The sequence below is a fragment of the Tenrec ecaudatus genome, chromosome 9 (assembly GCF_050624435.1).
Source record: "Tenrec ecaudatus isolate mTenEca1 chromosome 9, mTenEca1.hap1, whole genome shotgun sequence".
Classification (NCBI taxonomy): domain Eukaryota; kingdom Metazoa; phylum Chordata; class Mammalia; order Afrosoricida; family Tenrecidae; genus Tenrec; species Tenrec ecaudatus.
Genome location: NC_134538.1, coordinates 84,469,073 through 84,488,763, shown reverse-complemented (window position 1 = coordinate 84,488,763; position 19,691 = coordinate 84,469,073). Strand labels below are relative to the sequence as shown.

The 19,691-nt window shown below is 39.1% G+C and overlaps 1 protein-coding gene across 3 annotated transcripts in view; it reads left to right on the top strand.

The window, feature by feature from the left end:
• The window catches only part of STK31 (serine/threonine kinase 31), an 83,783-nt gene that overhangs the window by 42,273 nt on the left and 21,819 nt on the right, over positions 1-19,691 (top strand). For all 3 annotated transcript variants that reach the window (XM_075558288.1, XM_075558286.1, XM_075558285.1), the window contains exons 13-16: positions 13,048-13,164; positions 14,299-14,418; positions 16,381-16,512; positions 18,561-18,662. In XM_075558288.1, coding sequence (XP_075414403.1) covers positions 13,048-13,164; positions 14,299-14,418; positions 16,381-16,512; positions 18,561-18,662 — 471 coding nt within the window. The remainder of the gene's footprint in view (positions 1-13,047; positions 13,165-14,298; positions 14,419-16,380; positions 16,513-18,560; positions 18,663-19,691) is intronic.

The window sequence follows — 19,691 nt, the reverse complement described above, 5'->3', positions numbered from 1 at the left end:
TAAATTAAAAATTATTATTATTTTCATATCTTACACTGACCGCTGTTTCCTTTCAAGCATGTTTCTGTTTTTTGTCCCCCTTGGGGGTATTTGTTAATGCTTTGATCATTGCAATTGAGTCCCCCTTCTTCCCTCCCCCCCCCGCCTTCCCCCTAACCTCTCATTTCTGTTTTTGCTACTCCCATTTTAGTACCTGAGGGCTTTATCTGATCTGGATTCTGAGTGTCATGAGCTCTTATCTGTACCATGCTCCAGCCTAGCCAGAACTGAAAGCCAGGATTGGTGTTAGGATGATGGGGGTGAGGAAGCCTCAAAGAACCAGAGGAATATTGTGTGTATCATCGGTGCTATACTGCACCCTGGTTGACTCATCCATTTCTTGTGACCCTTCTGGGAGGGGATGTCCTATTGTCTATAGATGGGATTTGGGTTTCTGCTCTAATTCTCCTCATTCTAAACAATATGTTGTTTTTCTGGGGAGGGGGGTCGGGTGTGTGTGTGTGTCTTCTGATGCCTGTTACCTGATTCTGTTAACACCTCGTGATCACACAGGCTGGTGTACTTATTCTGTGTGAGCTTGTTGCTTTTCTGCTAGATGGCCACTTGTTTAACTTCAAGTGTTTAAGACCCTAGACACTTTATCTTTTGATAGGCAGGCATCATCAGCTTTCTTCACCACACTTGTTTATGTGCTCATTTTGACATCAGTGATTGTGTTGGGAAGGTGAGCATTACAGAATTCTAGGTTATTAGAACTAAGTGATCTTTTGTTGAGGGAGGGCTTGAGCAGATGTCCAAAGTCCATCCACCTCCTCAATGTATTGGCATATAAATATATGTACATAGGCCAATACCTCTATTTTTATGAATTAATGTATTTACATATGTACACACCTGTTTATACCTCTATCCACAGCTTTCCTTCCTAGACACCCTCTGGTTCCTTTTACCTTCCTCCTGCCCTACCATCATGCTTGCCCTTCTTCTGCCTCTTAGTAATTCCTCTCAGCTAGATTGTTGTTGCTCCAAGAGCATCAGGATCTCTACATCTTCCTCATTGTTTATTTTAATTCTTTGGTTGTTCCCCTGTCTATGGCCTTGTTTGCGTACTCTGCTCCCTTTCCCAGCCTCCTCCCCCTAACAAGTCCCTCCGGAACCACTGATCCTGTTGCTTTCTCCTTGGGCTTGCTTCCCATGCCTATCTTATATAGGTAGGCAAAACAACAATAATGGAGACAAACAAAAAGAAAAAGAAAAACCCTAGCAAAACAATGACAAAGCATACAATTCCAGGTATGTCTGCTGACCTTTTTGACTATCTCCCCACCAGTCCTGGGGAGTTCAGGAACTGCCCCTCCTAGCCTGAAGTCTATTTTGGAGGCTCCTCGGGCTTTGTGACATTGCTGTGCTGCCATTGCTGATCTGTTATGTTCTGGAGGTCAGACTGGACTCACTCCCTGCAGTGTGTCCCCATTATTGTCCTCTGTCTCGATATGCTCCAGTGGGGGAACATCATGTCTTGAGCTGTTGTGGGCCGTACAGTCCTCTCGCATCTTAGCAGCCCCGTGCAGGGACTGCGTCCTCAGGGTTTGGTGTGCTAGTATGGAGTCTAGGCTCTCTCTTTTTCCTTCCTGGTTTGTTTCCCTGTGGGCACAGCAGGCCAGCCCCTCTCCCCAACCTTAGGTTTAGTGTCCTCTGTAGCACATACTTCTAGGGAGGGGTCAGTTTGGTTCTCATTGGGGTGGGTCCTGTAACCTCTCTGTTCTGAGTTATTCAAGGTTTGGTGTGCTGTGGTGGGGTCTGTACTCAACTCTCCCATTTTTGTGGAGACATAACACCCTCCCCATGGGTGGCTGTGCTCTGCTCCCTCAATACCATCCTCTCCCTCTTTGTTTTAACCCCTCGCTTTCCCCTTCTTTATGTTGGGATGACATGCACATCCTTGGGTTTGGTCTGTACCCTGCCCGATTGCCTGACCCTCAACCCATATCATGTGAGATAGTGGCCTTTTTTTCTATACCTGCTGTGCTGTTTATACTTACCTCAGCGGACTCATGTTGTACTTGTCCTTTGTGATTGGCTAGTACTCCATTGTGTGTATGTGCCAGAGTTTTCTAATCCACTCATCTTTTGATAGAAATTTAGGTTGTTTGCAATTCTTTCCAACTGTGAATTGCACCATAATAAACATTGGAGCGCAGACAACTGGTCCTGGTCTATTTCTTACTTTTCTGGGTATATCCTGAGAGAGGGATTGCTGGGTTATAAGGTAGCTCAGTTTCATTTGCTTTAAATATCGGCAGATGGCTTTTCACTGAGGCTATGCGTATCTACACGATCACCAGCAGTGGAGGAGAGTCCCCATCTCGCCACATCCCCTCCAATTTTTGTTGCTCACTGATTTTCTGACCTGGGTTGCCCTCAAGGGTGTTCGGTGTTTCTCACGGTTGTTTTCATGGGCGTTTCTCTGATGACTAATGAAACGGAGCGTTTTCTCATATGTTTAATGGCCAGTCGGGACTCTTCCCTAGTGAGACTTCTTCTGTTCATGTCATTTGTCGGGACTCTTCCCTAGTGAGACTTCTTCTGTTCATGTCATTTGTCGGGACTCTTCCCTAGTGAGACTTCTTCTGTTCATGTCATTTGTCGGGACTCTTCCCTAGTGAGACTTCTTCTGTTCCTGTCATTTGTCGGGACTCTTCCCTAGTGAGACTTCTTCTGTTCCTGTCATTTGTCGGGACTCTTCCCTAGTGAGACTTCTTCTGTTCCTGTCATTTGTCGGGACTCTTCCCTAGTGAGACTTCTTCTGTTCCTGTCATTTGTCGGGACTCTTCCCTAGTGAGACTTCTTCTGTTCATGTCATTTGTCGGGACTCTTCCCTAGTGAGACTTCTTCTGTTCCTGTCATTTGTCGGGACTCTTCCCTAGTGAGACTTCTTCTGTTCATGTCATTTGTCGGGACTCTTCCCTAGTGAGACTTCTTCTGTTCATGTCATTTGTCGGGACTCTTCCCTAGTGAGACTTCTTCTGTTCATGTCATTTGCCGGGACTCTTCCCTAGTGAGACTTCTTCTGTTCATGTCATTTGTCGGGACTCTTCCCTAGTGAGACTTCTTCTGTTCATGTCATTTGTCGGGACTCTTCCCTAGTGAGACTTCTTCTGTTCATGTCATTTGCCCACTTGTAACTGTTTTTTTCTTTTTTCAGGCTAGGTGGGTATTGTGGATTTCAGTAATAAATCCTTTGTCTATTGAGTCATTACTAAAAATCCTCTCCTGGTCTGTGGGTTCTCTTGATACTCTCAGTGAAGTCTTTTGATGCACACAGGTGTCTCCTTAGTATATCCTACTTGTAGATTTCAGTTTCACCTGTGTGTGTACCCTTCTCTATTTCAGTTAACCTATGTATTCCCTGCACTGAGGTTCTTAGGTTTGTCCCAATTCCTTTGTTGATGGTCCCGATAGTTTGGGATTCTAATTCTAGGTCTATGATCCACCTTGAGTTTGTTCTTGTGCATGTTTCATTTTTCTACAGGTGGAGATCCATCATTTCCAGTATCACTTGTTAAAGATGGCATCCACTTCCCACTTGATGCCTTTTGGGCCCTTGTCGAAGATCAGTTGCCTATATGCTGATGGCTTTATTTCTGCTATTTCTGTTATTTTCCATTGGTCTGAGTATCTGTCATTATTCATTACCACACTGTTTTGACCAGTGTGGCTGTATAGTAGGCATGTTAAAGTCAGATGAAGCAAGCCCTCTGACTACATCCTTCCTCTTGAGTTCTCTGCTAATTTTGGGTTTCTTTCCTCATCATATGAGATTGGTGGTCAGTTTTTCCAATTCTTTGAAGAAGGTTGTTGGTGTTTGAATCGGGATAGCATTAAACTTATATAGTGTCTTGGCTAAGAGTGACATCTCTACTATATTGAGCTTTCTGATCGATGAGCATGGGATATTTTTCCATTTGTGGAGGTCACTTTTTGTTTTTTTGGTTAGGTATATCTTCCAGATATTTCAATTTGTTCTTGGCTATTGTGAAGGGTACTGCCTTTTTGATCTCCTCTTTTGTGGTCTTGTCCAATGTATATAGCAAAAGAATAGACTTCTGTTTGTTGATCTTGTATCCTGCAACCCTTCCATATTCCTCTCTTGCTGCCAGTACTCCTGTTGTGGATTTTTTGGCTTTTCAGTGTATAGTAGCATGTAGTCTGCAAATAGCGATAGTGTCACCTCTCCTCTCTTAGATGGAGCTCTAATGCCCTTCTGCTGCCTTATGTTGTTAGCTAGGACCCTCCAGTATGATGCTGGATAGAAGTGGGAACAAGGGGAATCTGCTCCCATTTTTCAGTTGCATTGTTTTCGTCTTTTCTCCATGGACTATGATGTTGGCTTTTTCATAAACAGCTTGTATTGACTTGAGGAATTTTCCTTCCATTCCTATCTTCTTGAGTGTCTTTATTAGGAATGGGTGTTGGATGTTGCCAAATGCTTTTTCTACATTTATTGATATTATCATGTGGGTCATATCTTTTTCCTTATCTGTGTGATAGATTATGTTGATGGATTTTCAGATGTTGAACCATCCCTGTATCCCTGGAATGAATCCCACCTGATCATGATGGATGATATGTTTTATATACTTTTGTATTCTATTGGTCAATATTTTGTTAAGGACTTTTGCATCTGTGTTAGTCTGGGTTGACTAGAGAAACAAATTTATAGAAACACATGTGAATAAGAAAGAAGTTTATATATATGAGCAATTGAATGTTGAGAAAATGGCCCAGCCCAGTCCTGATCATGTCTATAAGTCCAAAACTAAGACCAATCTATAAAGTCCTCTTCAGATTTATGAAATACTTGCAATGATGCAGAATGCAGGAGGAACACCGGCCAGTGGGTTGGAAGTCTTGTGGATCCAGTGGCGTTGTAAGCATCTCAGCACTGGCAGGGGTCTTTACGAGACTTCTCTGGCTCCAGAGGTCTGGTTGCATCAGGTAGGTCCATGTAGCTTCTCCAGCTCCCAGGGTATAGCACCATGTGTCTTGTCAATAGAGTTTCTCTCAGAGAGGGAGTAGAGAGAGAGAAGTGGCTCCTGCTTCCAAGGAGGAAATCCAAGAATCCCCAGAATTCTCAGAAGGCCATGCCCACACAGAGGCCTCATTGACTATGATTGACAGACTAGATTCCACCCCTTCACTCTTAATCCTCTCACGTCCCAAAGTGACACCAGATTATGTAACTACCACAGGTAGACCAACCCTGGGAGTGGAGTCCTGGAGAAACAAATCATAAATATGGAGAGTGGGTGTTTGTTTGACCTCTCCCTCATGGTAGTGTACCTTCCTTGGCTAGCCAGAAGTGAGATATGGTCATACAGTTTTACTGGTTGTTTTCTGGGAAGACTGGAAAGTTAAAATTTTGATTATTTTGTTTGGTTGTAGTGCTTGGTTATTCCTATGTGAAATGGCAAAAAGGAATGTGATTAATGTATATTTTGAGCTCGGGTAGACATCACTGTTTGTCTCAGAAAACATGCTGCTTAAGTAAAATGGCTGACAGAAAGCCTGGCTCTAGCTTGAAACTCCCAAGAGGCCTATTCCCATATTTTTGTATAAATAAAATAGTGTAGATAAGGATTTAGATAGCTAAATAAGGATTGAACTTGACTGTTTTATGAATTGGGTTTAGTATATAATTCTACTTTGTTTCTACTGATTTTTTTCTGTTTATTATTGATATAATGATTGACAGAAATGTTTATTGAGAAGTATGAAAATAGAGAGCTTGTAAGGCCACTTGTCTTCAGCCATTGAGCTTGGATTCTTAAATGGGTTTAGGACACGCCTGCAAAAGAAGTCACTGAAAAGATAAGCCCCATCCAGTGCTTTTGAGTACTGAGGACATTCAAAGGTGAAGAGACATGCCTAGGGGCTGTTGACAGATTGAAGAAAAAAGGGAACTCTTTGGATTTGAAGTTTGAACTCTAGTGGTTTTGGTCAGAAGCTGGCAAAAATCTGGAGCCATGACGAAAACTCCTCTCTAGGACTGAAAGTTAAAGGAAGCTTGCTAGGTGACCACGTAGATCCACTTGTTGAGTGGAAGTGTGAGACATGCAGGAATAAAGAGACGGGTTGAGTCTGACCACTGACATATGTGGACCTAGTTCACAGGAACTAGAAAAGACAAGATCAGGTTGACTAGTCTGAAGTTCATGACCTAGCACAAGAAGGTTAAGGTTGTTGAGAATTTGTGATGGCGCCCTGGTCTAAGGCAGTGGTTTTCAACCTTCCTAATGCAGCGACCATTTAATACAGTTCCGCATGGTGTGGTAACCCCCCAACCATAAAATTATTTTCGTTGCTACTTCACAACTGTAATTTTGCTACTGTTAGGAATTGTAATGTAAAGTCTGATATGTAGGATGTATTTTCATTGTTACAAATTGAGCATAATTAAAGCACAAGACAATATGTAATTATATATTATAAAATATTTATAATTACAAATAAATGAAATTTTGTCTTGAAGTATGGTGTAGCATGGCTAACAGTCTCCACAGCGGCTACGAGTATGTATCTGTATACATATGTGTATCTGCATGTGGGTGGACTGACCTGCCTGGAGACGGATAGAGGAGCAGTGTCTCGGTTCCCAAGACCATCAGAAATATGTGTTTTCCGATAGCCTTAGAGGACCCTTTCCGGGGTCGTGACCCACAGGTTGAGAACTGCTGTTGTAAGGCAAGGCTAACATTGGAAACCCTGGCAAGGTTGAGTGAGGTGGCCCACAATGAATTGACCAAAACCTGACTAGATGAAGAGAAGATATTTAAGCCTGTGAACTGGTGCATATTGCTGCAGACTTTATGGATGGCTTGTCCTGATTTGACTTTGATTATGGATGTGGATTTTACAAGGTTCCAACTGGAATGAAGATTCTTCACATCAAAGAATATGATTGTCTCCTTAGAGCACTGGGTTGATATAAGTGGGCAGTATAGACATTTGGTACCCAAAATGGGGCAGATAAAGGGATGAAGTGGCTGGCTTACAGTCTTTCATAGGTGTGGGAATATATTCATAGGATTATAGGATTAAGGTGTGGGTATTACTTCACTGCAGTTGATAGGCATAGGATATATTTTGTTTTGTTCACTTATAGAATGTTATGTTTAAATGAGGATAGCACATAATGAATTATATGTATTTTAGTTTTATCCTGTTAGGTGCAGATATGATTTTTTTATTGTTTGTGTGAACATGATATATGGCTAAAGAGTGAAGTGCAAGTGTCAAATTGGGCTAATTTTGGACTTAGGGACTTGATCTGGACTGGGCTAGGCCATGTTCTCAATACTCAATTACTCTTGTATATAAACCTCTTTCTTATTCACATATGAGTGTGTATGAATTTGTTTCTCTAGTCTACCCAGACTAACATAGCACTTGTAGCTATAGAGATATTGGTCTGTAGTTCTCTATTCCTGTGATATCCTTGCCTGGTTTGGGTATCAAAGTTATACTGGCTTCCTAGAATGAGTTTGAGAGTCTGTCATATTTTTCTATGCTCTGGAATAATTTGTGGAGGATTGGTGTCAGCTCTTTCCTGAATGCTTGGTAGAATTCTCCTGCGAAGCTGTCTGGTCTGGGAGCTTTTTTCCATTGGTTGTTTCCTGATAACCATATCTATTTCTTCATTTGCTATGGGTCTGTTGAGGTTCTTGACTTCTAGCTGAGATAATCTAGATAGGAATTGTTTTCCCAAATATTTGCCCATGTCTTCCATGTTGTGGAATTCACTAGAATATACACTTTCATAGTACTTTGTGATTATCCTTTTACTCTTGTTGTGGCCTTTGGTAGTTAGATAATCTTGTCAGTTTGAGAGTATTCAGAGTGAAGGGGTGGAGTTTAGCCTGTCAATCAGGTTACAGCTTGAGGACCTTATTTGGAGGCGTTAAGGAGATAAATGGCTCGCTGGAGGAGAAACACTGGCTCGCTCCCTGCGAAACATTCTTGTTGACAAGCCACCTGGAGACAGACTAATGGCAGCTAGTGCCTTGAAGCTGGAGGAGCCATGTGGAGACCCACGCCATTACTGAGATGCTTCTACCATTCCTGGATGCATGAGACTTTGTACCCTGGCTTGTGATCTTCCTGCATTTGGTGTCATCGCATGGCTGCATGAGTCTAAAGAGGAATTTATGGGCTAGTATCGGTATATGGAGTAATACTGGATTTTTGGACTTGATCTGGACTGGGCTGGGTTGTTTTCTCAATATACATTTCTCTTTTATATAAAACTCTCGTACACATATGAATGTGTATGAATTTGTTTCTCTAGTCTATCCAGACTAACATAAGGTTCATTGTGCTTTCCCCCTGTTTTATCAAGGCTATTGATGTTTGGTCCTCCCTTTTATTGGTTACGTTTGGCCAGTCATCTGTTGATTCTCTTTATCCTTTGAAAGAAACAGCTTTTTGCATTGTTCTATTGTCTTCCACTTGATTAACTGTCCTGATTTTCATTACTGTATGTACTTGAGTATAAGCTGACCTGAATATCAGCTGAGAGTAAGTCATAAGTTTCTCTTCCATTTTCATATATGCATTAATCACTATCAGACTTCTCTGATAACTGTTTTAGCTGTATCCCATAGGTTTTAGTACATTGTATTCGCTTTCTCATTAGTTTCTAGAAACTTCCTATTTTCCTATCTGATCTGGGTCAGTACCCATTTGTGTCGCAGAAGATCATTATACATCCTCCAGTTGTTTGCCCTTGTTTTCCTGGTCATCTTTTTTTGATCTCCAGTTTTATGGTATGGTGGTTTGAGAGGGACATTTGAGTGCTCTCTCTGTTTGAATTTACTCAGGCTCAACTTGTATCCTAGCATATTTTTGAAAATGAGCTATGTGCCCTTGAAAAGAATGTGACTTTTTTTTGCATTTGGATGGATAGTTCTATATATCTCTGTCAGGTCCATTCGCTTAATTGTAGTGTTTATCTCTGTAGCCTCCTTGCTTAGGTTCTTTCCCCAGTGATCTTTCTCTGATAGCAGTGTGTTAAAGTCACCTATTGTGATTATTGAGTCTGTGATTTCTCTTTTCATCTTTTGAATAGTTCTATGAGTTTTCTCGTTAGGCATGTGTATATTTATTATGCTCACTGGTTCCTGGTTTACTGATCCTTTGAGCATTATATAGTGCACATCCTTGTTTCTTGTTATGGTTTCCACTTTGAGGTAAATTTTGTTGGAGATTAGGATTGCAACCTCTGCTTTTTAAAAATTGCTGTTTGTCTGGTATATTTTCTGTCAGCCTTTTATTCTTAATCTATTTTTGTCTGCCAGTTTAAGATGTGTCTCTTGGAGGCAACAGATTGATGGGTTATGTTTTCTGAGTCAGTCTGCTAATCTTTGTCTTTTAATGGGAAAATTCAGGCCATTGACATTCAGTTATTACCACCATGTGTGCATTCATTGCTGTCGTCTTGTACCTCTAGTGTTGGTTGTTTTCCTATCTCCATTCACGTCATTGTGCTATGTTTATGTGAGGGACTTCATTTTTGCCTTCTTTTCCTGCCGGGCCAATGTTATCTTGGTAATTATTTTCCGTGTGCTGACTTCTAGATGGAATTGTTCTATATGGCAGTCTTCTGTTTGCGCTTGGTGGATGTTGGTCTTCTTACCACAGTGAATTAGCAAAGATTTTCCGCGGGGTTGGGTGTCTTAATGGCATATTCTTTTGAGTTTTTCCTTGTCTGGGAAAACTTTTACCTCACTATCTATCTTAATAGATAGTTTGGCAGGGTAGAGAATTCTCAGGTTGGCATTTATTTTCTTTCAGCTCTCGGAAGATTTTACTCCTACTCTTCATGGTATCTGTTGATAGGGCTGAGCATATTCTTATCTGAGTCCCATTGTATATGACTGCCCTTTTTCTCTTGCTGCTTTAAAATTTTCTTTTTTTCCTTGAAGTTGGATAATTTGACTATTATGTGCCTCGGTGAGTTCTTTCTGGGCTGTCTTCCTAGTCTAATTGGTGTCCTCTCTGCTTCCTGTATGAATGTCTGGTTCTCATTTATTAAGGTGGGGAAGTTTGCTTCCAGGAATTCCCTTGCTAATTTAACTGATGACTTCTTCATTTTGTCTTGTTCCGGAAGAACAATTATTTAAATATTGTTACTCCTCATAGCATCTTTCATTGTTCTCAGGTTTTCTTCCACCACATGGATTATTTTGTTTGTTTCTGTTTGTTGAAGACTGCCTGGTTGTCCTCGAGATAAGTGGTATGATATGATTCTCTTTCTCTTCTTGTCTGTTGAGGAGGTCCATTATCTGTGTTTTGCTTCTGTTACCTCATCCATTAGTTCTTGGATTTTCCTTTGGTATGTGGACTTCATCCCCTGTCATGGACTGCATCTGCTCTATCAGTGTGTCCTTATTCTGCATTGCTTCCCTCATATCCTATATTACTCTAAGCGGCATTCTGAAGATTTCTTTTGTGGAAGATAAACATCTGTCGAACATCGTTAGGTTCAGGACTTCTGCTGTTGCCTTTTGTTTTTCTTGTTTTCTTGTTGCGGGTGTTGTGGTATGTTGCTTTCTATGTGTCGTTTTGGAAGAACTCAGAGCCATGTTCCTGGGAAACCAAGTGACCCTGAGTTCTTTTGCTGTGAGACTAGTAAGAATAGTTTTTGGGACTATCTGTGGCATACTGTGGTCATGGGTCCGACTGCTGTGTAAGTGAGGTGTTGTGGTGACTCAGTGGAGGCAGCAGTGAAGTCTTCGGAGGGTTGGCTGAGGCCAGCGACTAGGTATGCCCCTGGGCAGGGTTTGGGCGGGCCTGTTCTGGACTTTCTGGCCACTGTTTGCAGACTTTCAGACTCTCTGTGAAGCCCAAAACTGGTAGAGCTGGTTTTTTGCTTTGACTGTATCTTTCAGCATCGGTTTGCTTTACAGCTGTTGTTGTTTTTTTAAAATCCCAGCCTGTGCTCCAGGGATTAATTTTGCCTGTTTTTTTATGTCCAATGCTATGCTGATGACCCAGGTTTCTGGTGGGTTACATTCAAAGGAACACAGCCTGGGATTGAAAGTGTTTTTAATTTTTTTTTTCTCAAAATGGGCTTGGGCGTGCCCTAGTATGAGGGCTGTGCTGTAATGTGTCTCCAGGGAAGGGGAACCAGATTAGCTGAGTGAATTTGGTGCCAACTGGATCTGAATTTTCTTCCAGTTGCACTCCTGTGTCACTCCAGGTTCTCTCCTGCACAGCTCTGCAGGCTGTGCTCTGGGATTCAGCTTTCTGTCATGGGTAAATATCCCAGGGGCTCTTCAATGGCTGCAAATTAGTCTAATTATGTATTGTTACCCATACAGGTAGGTGTGTAGCTGGGGAGAGGGCACCAGGGGGTAGCGAATGTAGTCACTCCATTCCTGGCTGGGGAGGGGAGATGGAAAGCCTGAGAATGAATGCAGGAGCAGGGAGGATAGCAGAGAGGGGAACTCTGGTATGAGGTCTTGTGGCTAGTTCTCAGAGGCTCTCTGAGAGTCTAGGGTTATGACCACCTTTAGACAGCAGCCTGGGAAATTACTGCATGCTGTAGGTCTTGGATCTTGGGCATAGCTATGGGTGGTGTATGCCATCCCGTTGGCTCTGACGAGGGATTAGCAGAAACCGAGGGCATACAAGGTGAATTTAGAGTGTTTCAGCAAGTTCTCCAATTGCTCCCTGGGTGAAAATCGTAGGGGGTGGTCTAAACCAGACCTAGTACACTGAATCTGTTTTTAGCACCCAGTCTCCCAATATTGATCTCCGTACCTCATAATTTTCTGATCTAACAACTGGAGCACTGGGTGGGTGATACTACCTGGACATCATCTATTAAGTTTCAACCACTTTAAAAACATTAAAGCTATTTCAAATTGAGAGCAGTCTCAGTTAATATTAGATAATGTAAAAGATTTTCCACAGGTCCTTCTGTTTTGGCTCTTACTTATTATCAGTAAAGGATGCCATGCTATTTTCCGGAAGCCTTGGGGCATATGGTTTAGCAAAATATAGTCAGAGCCCTAAGTCAGCTTTGGCCTAATGTCTGTGCTCTTCTCTCTGCTTTATGACTTGTTCAAAAAGGCATGAACACCCTTATGGTGCCTTGCCTGTTGTCTGTGGATTAACTTACAGATCTACATTCTAGCTTTACTGGGGAGTAGAGGGGAAGTCTTTCATTCCCAGCTACTTTGAGCATTTCTTGGTTTTGGCACTTTCTGGTTAATGTTTTTACACAATTCAGTTATTTCTTGGCATTTCTCTTGTTATTGATTATAAACATGCTTCTCCCCGGTTAGTTAACAAGTTGTAGCTACTTTTCCTTTCGATTTCCACAGCTGTTTCCCTTATCTAGAACTTTATAATCATTACATTGAATAGTTAATCTAAAATAAAAGTGACTGCTTATGGCTTCTAAGTGCTACATCTTATATTTTTATTCCTGATTTCATTCTTTATAACATCTTTATTATAAAGTTTATTTCTTCATAAAAACAGCATTGCTTTCCTAATTTGATTGGAATCCATTCTGTATGACATTTTCAACTTTTCACCTTCAGATGTCTCCATAGTAGTCAGTATTAGCAAATCCCAGGTATGATTACGTCTCTTCTTCCTTCAAAAGATGATAGTGTGTGCGTGTGCCTTCTACCTGTCAGAAATAGGCCACCAGACTCTCAACCAGACTCGTTCTTTGACTCTTCTCAAAAATCATCTTCTTGGTCTCATCTGCTGTCCATAGACCTTCCCTTTGGATTGGCCTCTCTCCACTCTTCTTGCTTAAAAATAAGAGGTCTCTTTAGATGTGTGGGGTCTCTTCTCACACACCTAAAAGTCCCTGAGATTTATGAGGGAGGATATTCTTTCTGTGTGCCTTCATTTTCAGTTCATTGCCCAGTGCACAGGCTAATGCTTTACTCCCAGATGTAAAGATATATGGAATACAAATTGAAATTGTTCTATATGATATTTTGTGCTTTTATATTTGCAAATAAGGTTTTTGATCTAACTGCGGAAGGATCATTTACTGCCGAAGACACAATTGATAATATTGATGAAATCCTAGAGAACACTGAGGCATGTATCTGCAAAGAGCTGGAAATGTCTCTGATTGTGAGTGTTGGTAGTCTATTATTGCTTCCTTTCATACTGTATGGTTTGTCTTGCTATTTGTGAAGTGTTAATAATGTGGGGTTTTTTGGTGTTTTTTTTTTTTTGCTAGTTGGAAAATTGTGACTGGTGTTAGCAGTAATCTTACATATGAAAATCTTATTTTTCCCTAGGGTGGTATTTTAATAGGACATTAGACATCTTAAAAGATCCGATGTTTAATTTTAACAAAATTCCTTTTAATCTGAGTGAATCAGATAATTTGATTCTTGATGTTGTCATATCCATTGATTAAAAGAAAAGACTCTTTAAACTTTATGGAATTTTCAGGGGAATCTGAGAGCTCTGGGCAGACAAAATTAATTAGTATCCCCCTGTCTCTATTGTGAATGTCCTATATTGCCATATCAAGTTTTTGTAAACTAGTCATTAAGTTTTCAATCTGCACAATTCAGTTATCTAAGCATTTTAATGTAAAAAGCTGTCCTGAACATGTCTACTTTCCTTTTTCTCAACGGTATTTTAATTCTATACCGTTGGCTAAATTAACAGTACTACTAATAGAATTACCATCTACCCCATGAGATTTACTTATAATATTATCTAATAAATCGATAATGCTGTTTATTAACATTGCTCATAAGCTCTTTCCCAGCTATTCAGTCTGCTTTTCAAGTGTCTGGGATAATTTTCATTTTATTTGACTCTATTTTTTGAAATTTTATTTATATTTGCCTGTCAGAATACATTAAGCACTATTGTATTACCCTTTTTGTCAGATATCCCTGTATTAGATGGTTAAACTTGAGTTTGGAAGTGCTTGTTAATAGATGATTTCTAAAGTTATGTGAGTTTTGTCATTCTGTATACTGTTTATTATCTTAGTATTCTTCCTTTTTCTTTAATGCTTTACACCAGACAGCATCATGAATAACATTGCAAAGGGAAGGAATATCTCATGGACACCTTTGGTATCTCAGTCTCTTCCATCTAGGAAATACTTCTGTTTAAGAAATATTTTTTTAAAATAAAGAATTTGTCAAAAGTGTTATCTCTGAAGGTTAACCCATTGCTATTGAAGTTGGTAATTATATTGGATACGCCTTTGTGTATAATTCTGTGTGTGATTTCATTTAGGACCAAGGTGATGCAGACAAGGAAATCATTTTAAATACATATAATCAAGTACTGCAAAAGATTCGTTCAGAAGAAAAGCTCATTGCCACAATACAATCCAAGTACAAGGAGAGTGTTGAGGTGGGATTACATATTTTCTGATTGGTTTTAGAGTTTGATGTCTTGCATTTTTGACAGATGTATTTTTCTTAAGTAACTTAATACTCTGTGTAGGTAAATTGTTATTTCTAGAGTATCACTGTTGTTAGTTGTATATGATTAAATTCACCACACAATGGAAAATGGTGACTTATGTTAAAGTAAGTATTTTGGACTAAGTCTGAAATTCTTTGACTTTCTTTTGCCCTTTAAAGTATACCTTTAAAAAAAGCATAACTTTTATCCTAATTTTTTCCGCCTTATGCAAGTTTATTGGAGAAAATTTGCCGGATACGAAAAGATAAGAAATAGAAACATAATCTTCTTAGCCTAAACTATAGTAACTGTTAGTGGGAGCACAGTTGACCCTTGAACAATGCTGGAGCTAGGGGTGTCGATCCCCTACACAGTTTGAAAACCCATTTCACTTTTGACTACCCCCCAAACTTAATTACTAATAGTTTGACTTGAAGCCTTATCAGTAACATAAACAATTGATTAATACATCTTCTGTATAGTCTAAAAGTTTGTGCAAAAATGGAATTAAAAGACAATGGAAGTTTTCCCTGAAATTTTTGAAGGCCCCATATATGTATTATATATGGCACTCACAGAAAAGCTGCATTTTCAGTATGCAATAAAAAGCTATTTCATAAAAAGTGGCAAATTTTTTAACTTGCTGACATAGCTGTAGTATCGGCGTCACAAACTTCCTTTACTGTCTTTTCTTTTTTTAACAGTGGTTATTATGCTGGATGCATTTATCTTGAAATGATTGGCAGCTGCAGCTGTAGACCTCTAGCTGTAGCACCTGTCAAACAGTGCAGCTTTCTTGTAAGGTTATGACTTGACCCAGCCTTTTGGGAGCACTTCAAGCATCATTGGTGGTACTTCATATGGGTCCCATGGCTCTAGTCAAGGTCTCATTGCTGTGGAGAGGATTCAGACCCTTAGCAACCCGATTCAAGGCTGTCAATTGCATGGGATCAGACAGTTTCATCTTTCTTCCAAGGAGTAGCTGGTGGGTTGGAACTGCAGCTCAATACATAATCCTGGGTACACTATTTAAGGTCTCCAATAGTGTACTAAGCAAGATGGAAACAAATACGAAAGAACTACAAGAGATCACTTTTTACTGTGGTGTGAGATTTACTGGAGAGATAAAATGTTCATGCAGAGTTGATAATGTAGTAATGGGTTTTTAAAAATTCACATATAAATGGAACAAAATCAAGTTGTTCAAGGGTAAAAAAAGGCCACATTTAAGTCAAGGGTCACCTGTATTTCCTTTTTTGACTAGTTATTTATATGGGTACATATATCAAATGTTTTCTTCACTTGATATCTTGTGAGTATCTTCCCATATGATTTAATAGTTCTTCCTAGATGTCATTTTGAATAGGTAAATTATTATTCCTTATATGATACGTACAATATTACTTAACCTTTCATTTGTGTGGACATTAAGCACACCTCCAATTATATTTTACCATAAATAACACTGTATACAATATTTGTACACAATTTTGAGTATATTTCCTGAAATTATAATCCTACATTTTAAATCAGTGAGTCAAAAGAATGAATATTCTTAAAATGTGATACCTCGTTGTCAAACTGCTTTTGGGAAAAGTGATTTCAATTTGCATCCTTGTTAGCAATTCTAGTGTAAATCCCATTGGCAATGCATGCTTACTGTGCTTCTGCTTCTTGGTCTTAAGGAGTTGGCTATCTTTGCATCTTGATTTTCTGATATTCTTCTTATGAAAATTGGGAATAATTAAGAAATCAATTGGTAGGTTTGTTTTGTTGAAACTAGAGAATCTCTTTGTATTTCACTTTGAACTCAATAAATAGTTTAATTTTAGTAGAGAAATGATAAGTGGTTAATATGTTGACTGATGAATGCCACCATGATTATTTAGTAACTTTTTTTTCACTTAGTTTAAGAAGCAGATTAGTGAATGGTTAAATAAAAGTCCCAGTGTGGATCACTTGCTGTCCATTAAGAAGACACTGAAAGGCTTGAAAGCTCGACTAAGATGGAAATTGGTTGAGAAGAATAATTTGGAAGAAGTAAGGAAACTGTTCCTACTTACCGAATATTGCACTTCATTTTATTTAGACTTTTCTTCATAATAGTAATGCAAAAGTGTACTTTAAAAAAATAAGAGCTATTATTCATATTGCTTTGTATATTTTATCTTTTCCCCTATGCATGTAAATAAGAATTATACTAACAGTGTAACCATTCCCGTGTCAGTAAGTATTTTAAAAAAAAACAATTTATATGGCTGTCTTCCTTGTTTTTTAAGTAATATGGATATTTTAGAACACATTTTTAAAATCTTTGTTTGGACTGTTGTAACATAAGCCTTCTCTATATGCAAATTATGGAGCCCCTGAGTAGTGCAAATGGTCAAGCACTCAACTACTAGCTAAAAGGATAGTGCTTTTAACCCACCCCGAGGTGCCTCAGAAGATAGGCCTGGCAGTCCACTCCTGAATGGTCACAAAGACCAAGTAGAGCAGTTACAGTTTACACACATGATGAGTTCACCAGGAGTCATTGTATGCAAATGATAGGACAATACCCTAAAGCAGTGGTGCTCCACCTGTGAGTCCCAACTCCTTTGGGGGTGTCGAACGACCCTTTCACCGGGGTCACCTGATTCATAACAGTAGAAAAATTATAGTTATGAAGTAGCAACGAAAATAATTTTATGGTTGGGAGTCACCACAACATGAGGAACTGTGTTAAAGGGTCGTGGCATTAGGAAGGTTGAGAACCACAGCTATAGAAGGAGAATTTTTTCATACTATTTTTTCCCCAACACTGTGATGTCTTTTGCTAACTCATTTTCTTACAAATACTTTAGGTTTTTTTAATATGATAATAGAACTGAATAAATTAGGGTGCTCTAATATGGAGTAATCATCTTTTCACTTGCAACTTTGTAAATAAGCTGGCAGTCTTATGTTCACCTGAGAATTCATTTAAGTACCGAAGGATCTGTTCTATCTTAATCTAATTTGAATTAGCTCTCTTCCTTATTCAAATAGTTAATTGCAGATGAAGAGGACTATTTCAGAACCACTTTAATACCTCAAATTTTATCCTATTTTAGGATGAGGGGGATGAAATCTTCTATAGTTTGATTTTTCACTTTTTGGAGAAGTTTATCTGATTTTAAAAGCATTTTTATGTACTTTTAAAGATGATTTTTTTTATCACATTGAAGTTTCATGGAATTTTGGTGACTATTGTCTTTCTTGTGGTAGATATTCTACTTATTTGCTTACCTTTTCCTTTTGAAAGATCAAATTTTAAATAGAAGATTATTTCAAGAACTTCAGTTGTATTTTATTTAGGCTTGCCTTAAATTTGCTTTATGATGGGTGTTGGTTATTTTTGGCCTATAGAAAATCTTCTGCAAATTAGGACACCAAAAAGAGCTAGGTGATTGATTTCATGTCTTTGTTTTTAATATTTAGTTTTTGTACATTTTGGACGAATCAGGTGAGAATAACCTGATCTATATAGAATGCAACAAGGGCTAATGGTTCTGTTATGTTTTGTTATGTTTTGCAAACAAAACAAAACAAAACAACTGCCATTGAGCTTATAGAACCAGACTAGAACTACTCATTTTCAGTTGAACACTTTCTACAAATATATGTCAGTGCCCTTGATTATGCTGTTATGAAGCCATTCCTGACATCCTCTTCCAAACAACGCCCCACCCACCATTCACCTGAAGTCGGCGCCCGAAGCAGCAGCTCTTCTCCCTTCACTCCCAGGAGCCATTGGTGAACTTGAGTCTCTTTCTTTTTCTTAGTAGTTTTTGATATACAATGCCCATTTCATACTCCTTAGGGTTTCTGAAATCTTTACAGAGCAGGTCACCTCATCTTTCTCCCGTGGAGCAGGCACTGCTGACCTTGTCCAGTGCATAACCTACTGTGTACTACCAGGAGTCCTTGTTTTGTGCTAGGTACAAAGAAATAATTAGAAATTACGCAGAACAGTGTGTTATAGAAGTTGTACTTGTTCTCACTTGGAAGATTGGTGTTGGTCCACTTTTAAGCCTGTAAGACAATTTTTTTTTCTGTTTTCTTCAAAGTCTGATGACCCTGATGGATCTGAAATTGAGAAAATAAAACAAGAAATAATTCAGTTGCACAATAGTGTTTTTCAGGAAATTTACCATGAGCAAGAAGAATATGTAAGTAGTTAATATTTTGAAGTCTTGAATCTAGTTTTTCTCTAGAAATTGAATTCATGTATTGGTTTTATGAAGATTATAGCCATAATCACAAGGCTAGAAATATTAGCATAGCCCTGTTGGTTCAGATGGTTAGGTGCTTGGCTACTCACTCAAAAGTCCGTGATTTCAGCCTGCTGGGAAGTTCCTTGTGAGGAAGGCCTGCTTCCGAAAGGTCGCGGCTGTGAAAACTGTGGAGCACATGCTACTGTGACACTCACTCCGGGGCTGCCAGGAGTCGGGATGGACTCGGTGGTGACAGGGAGTGGTGCTGGTAGAGGTGTGATAGGTTCATTTGAAATTTGAAATCATTCCTGATGACAAAATCATTTCATGACCAGCGACCCAACTGTGGAAATTACGAAGAATAAAGTCATAATCTGTAACTGTACTACTAAGGTAGCAGAGTAATCACTGCACACTTTGGGTTTACTTCCTTTTAGTCTTTGTTCTGCTTGTTTTTAGAACTGAGACTACACCACAAATCAATTTTAAAAATAATTTTATTTGGGTGAAAAATATATAACAAAATTTTTAATTGAGCCATTTTAAGTACAATGCAATTATATTAATTAAATTGATCATATTGCACAACCATTCCTTCCAAGTTTTTCAGCACCTGAAGCAGACATTCAGTACTCTTGAAGTGATGACCACTCTGCCTTCTCGCCAGCTCCTGGCATAATCGCTAATCAACTTTAGTCTATGGATTTGCCTACTCTAGATATTTCATATAAGTGGTATTATAAAATGTTAGACTTTTTGTTTCTGATCTGTTTGACACAGTATAATGTTTTTAAGTTCATGTTTTGTAGCATGCATTAGAACTTCATATTTTTTATGGCTGGATGCTAGTCCATTGTGTGGACATATACCACATTTTATTTCTCTGTTAATGAATACATGGTTGTTTCCACTCTTTGTCTGTTGTGAATAATGCTGTAGTCAACATTGATGTACAAATATCTGGGAGAAACATTTGAATACCAC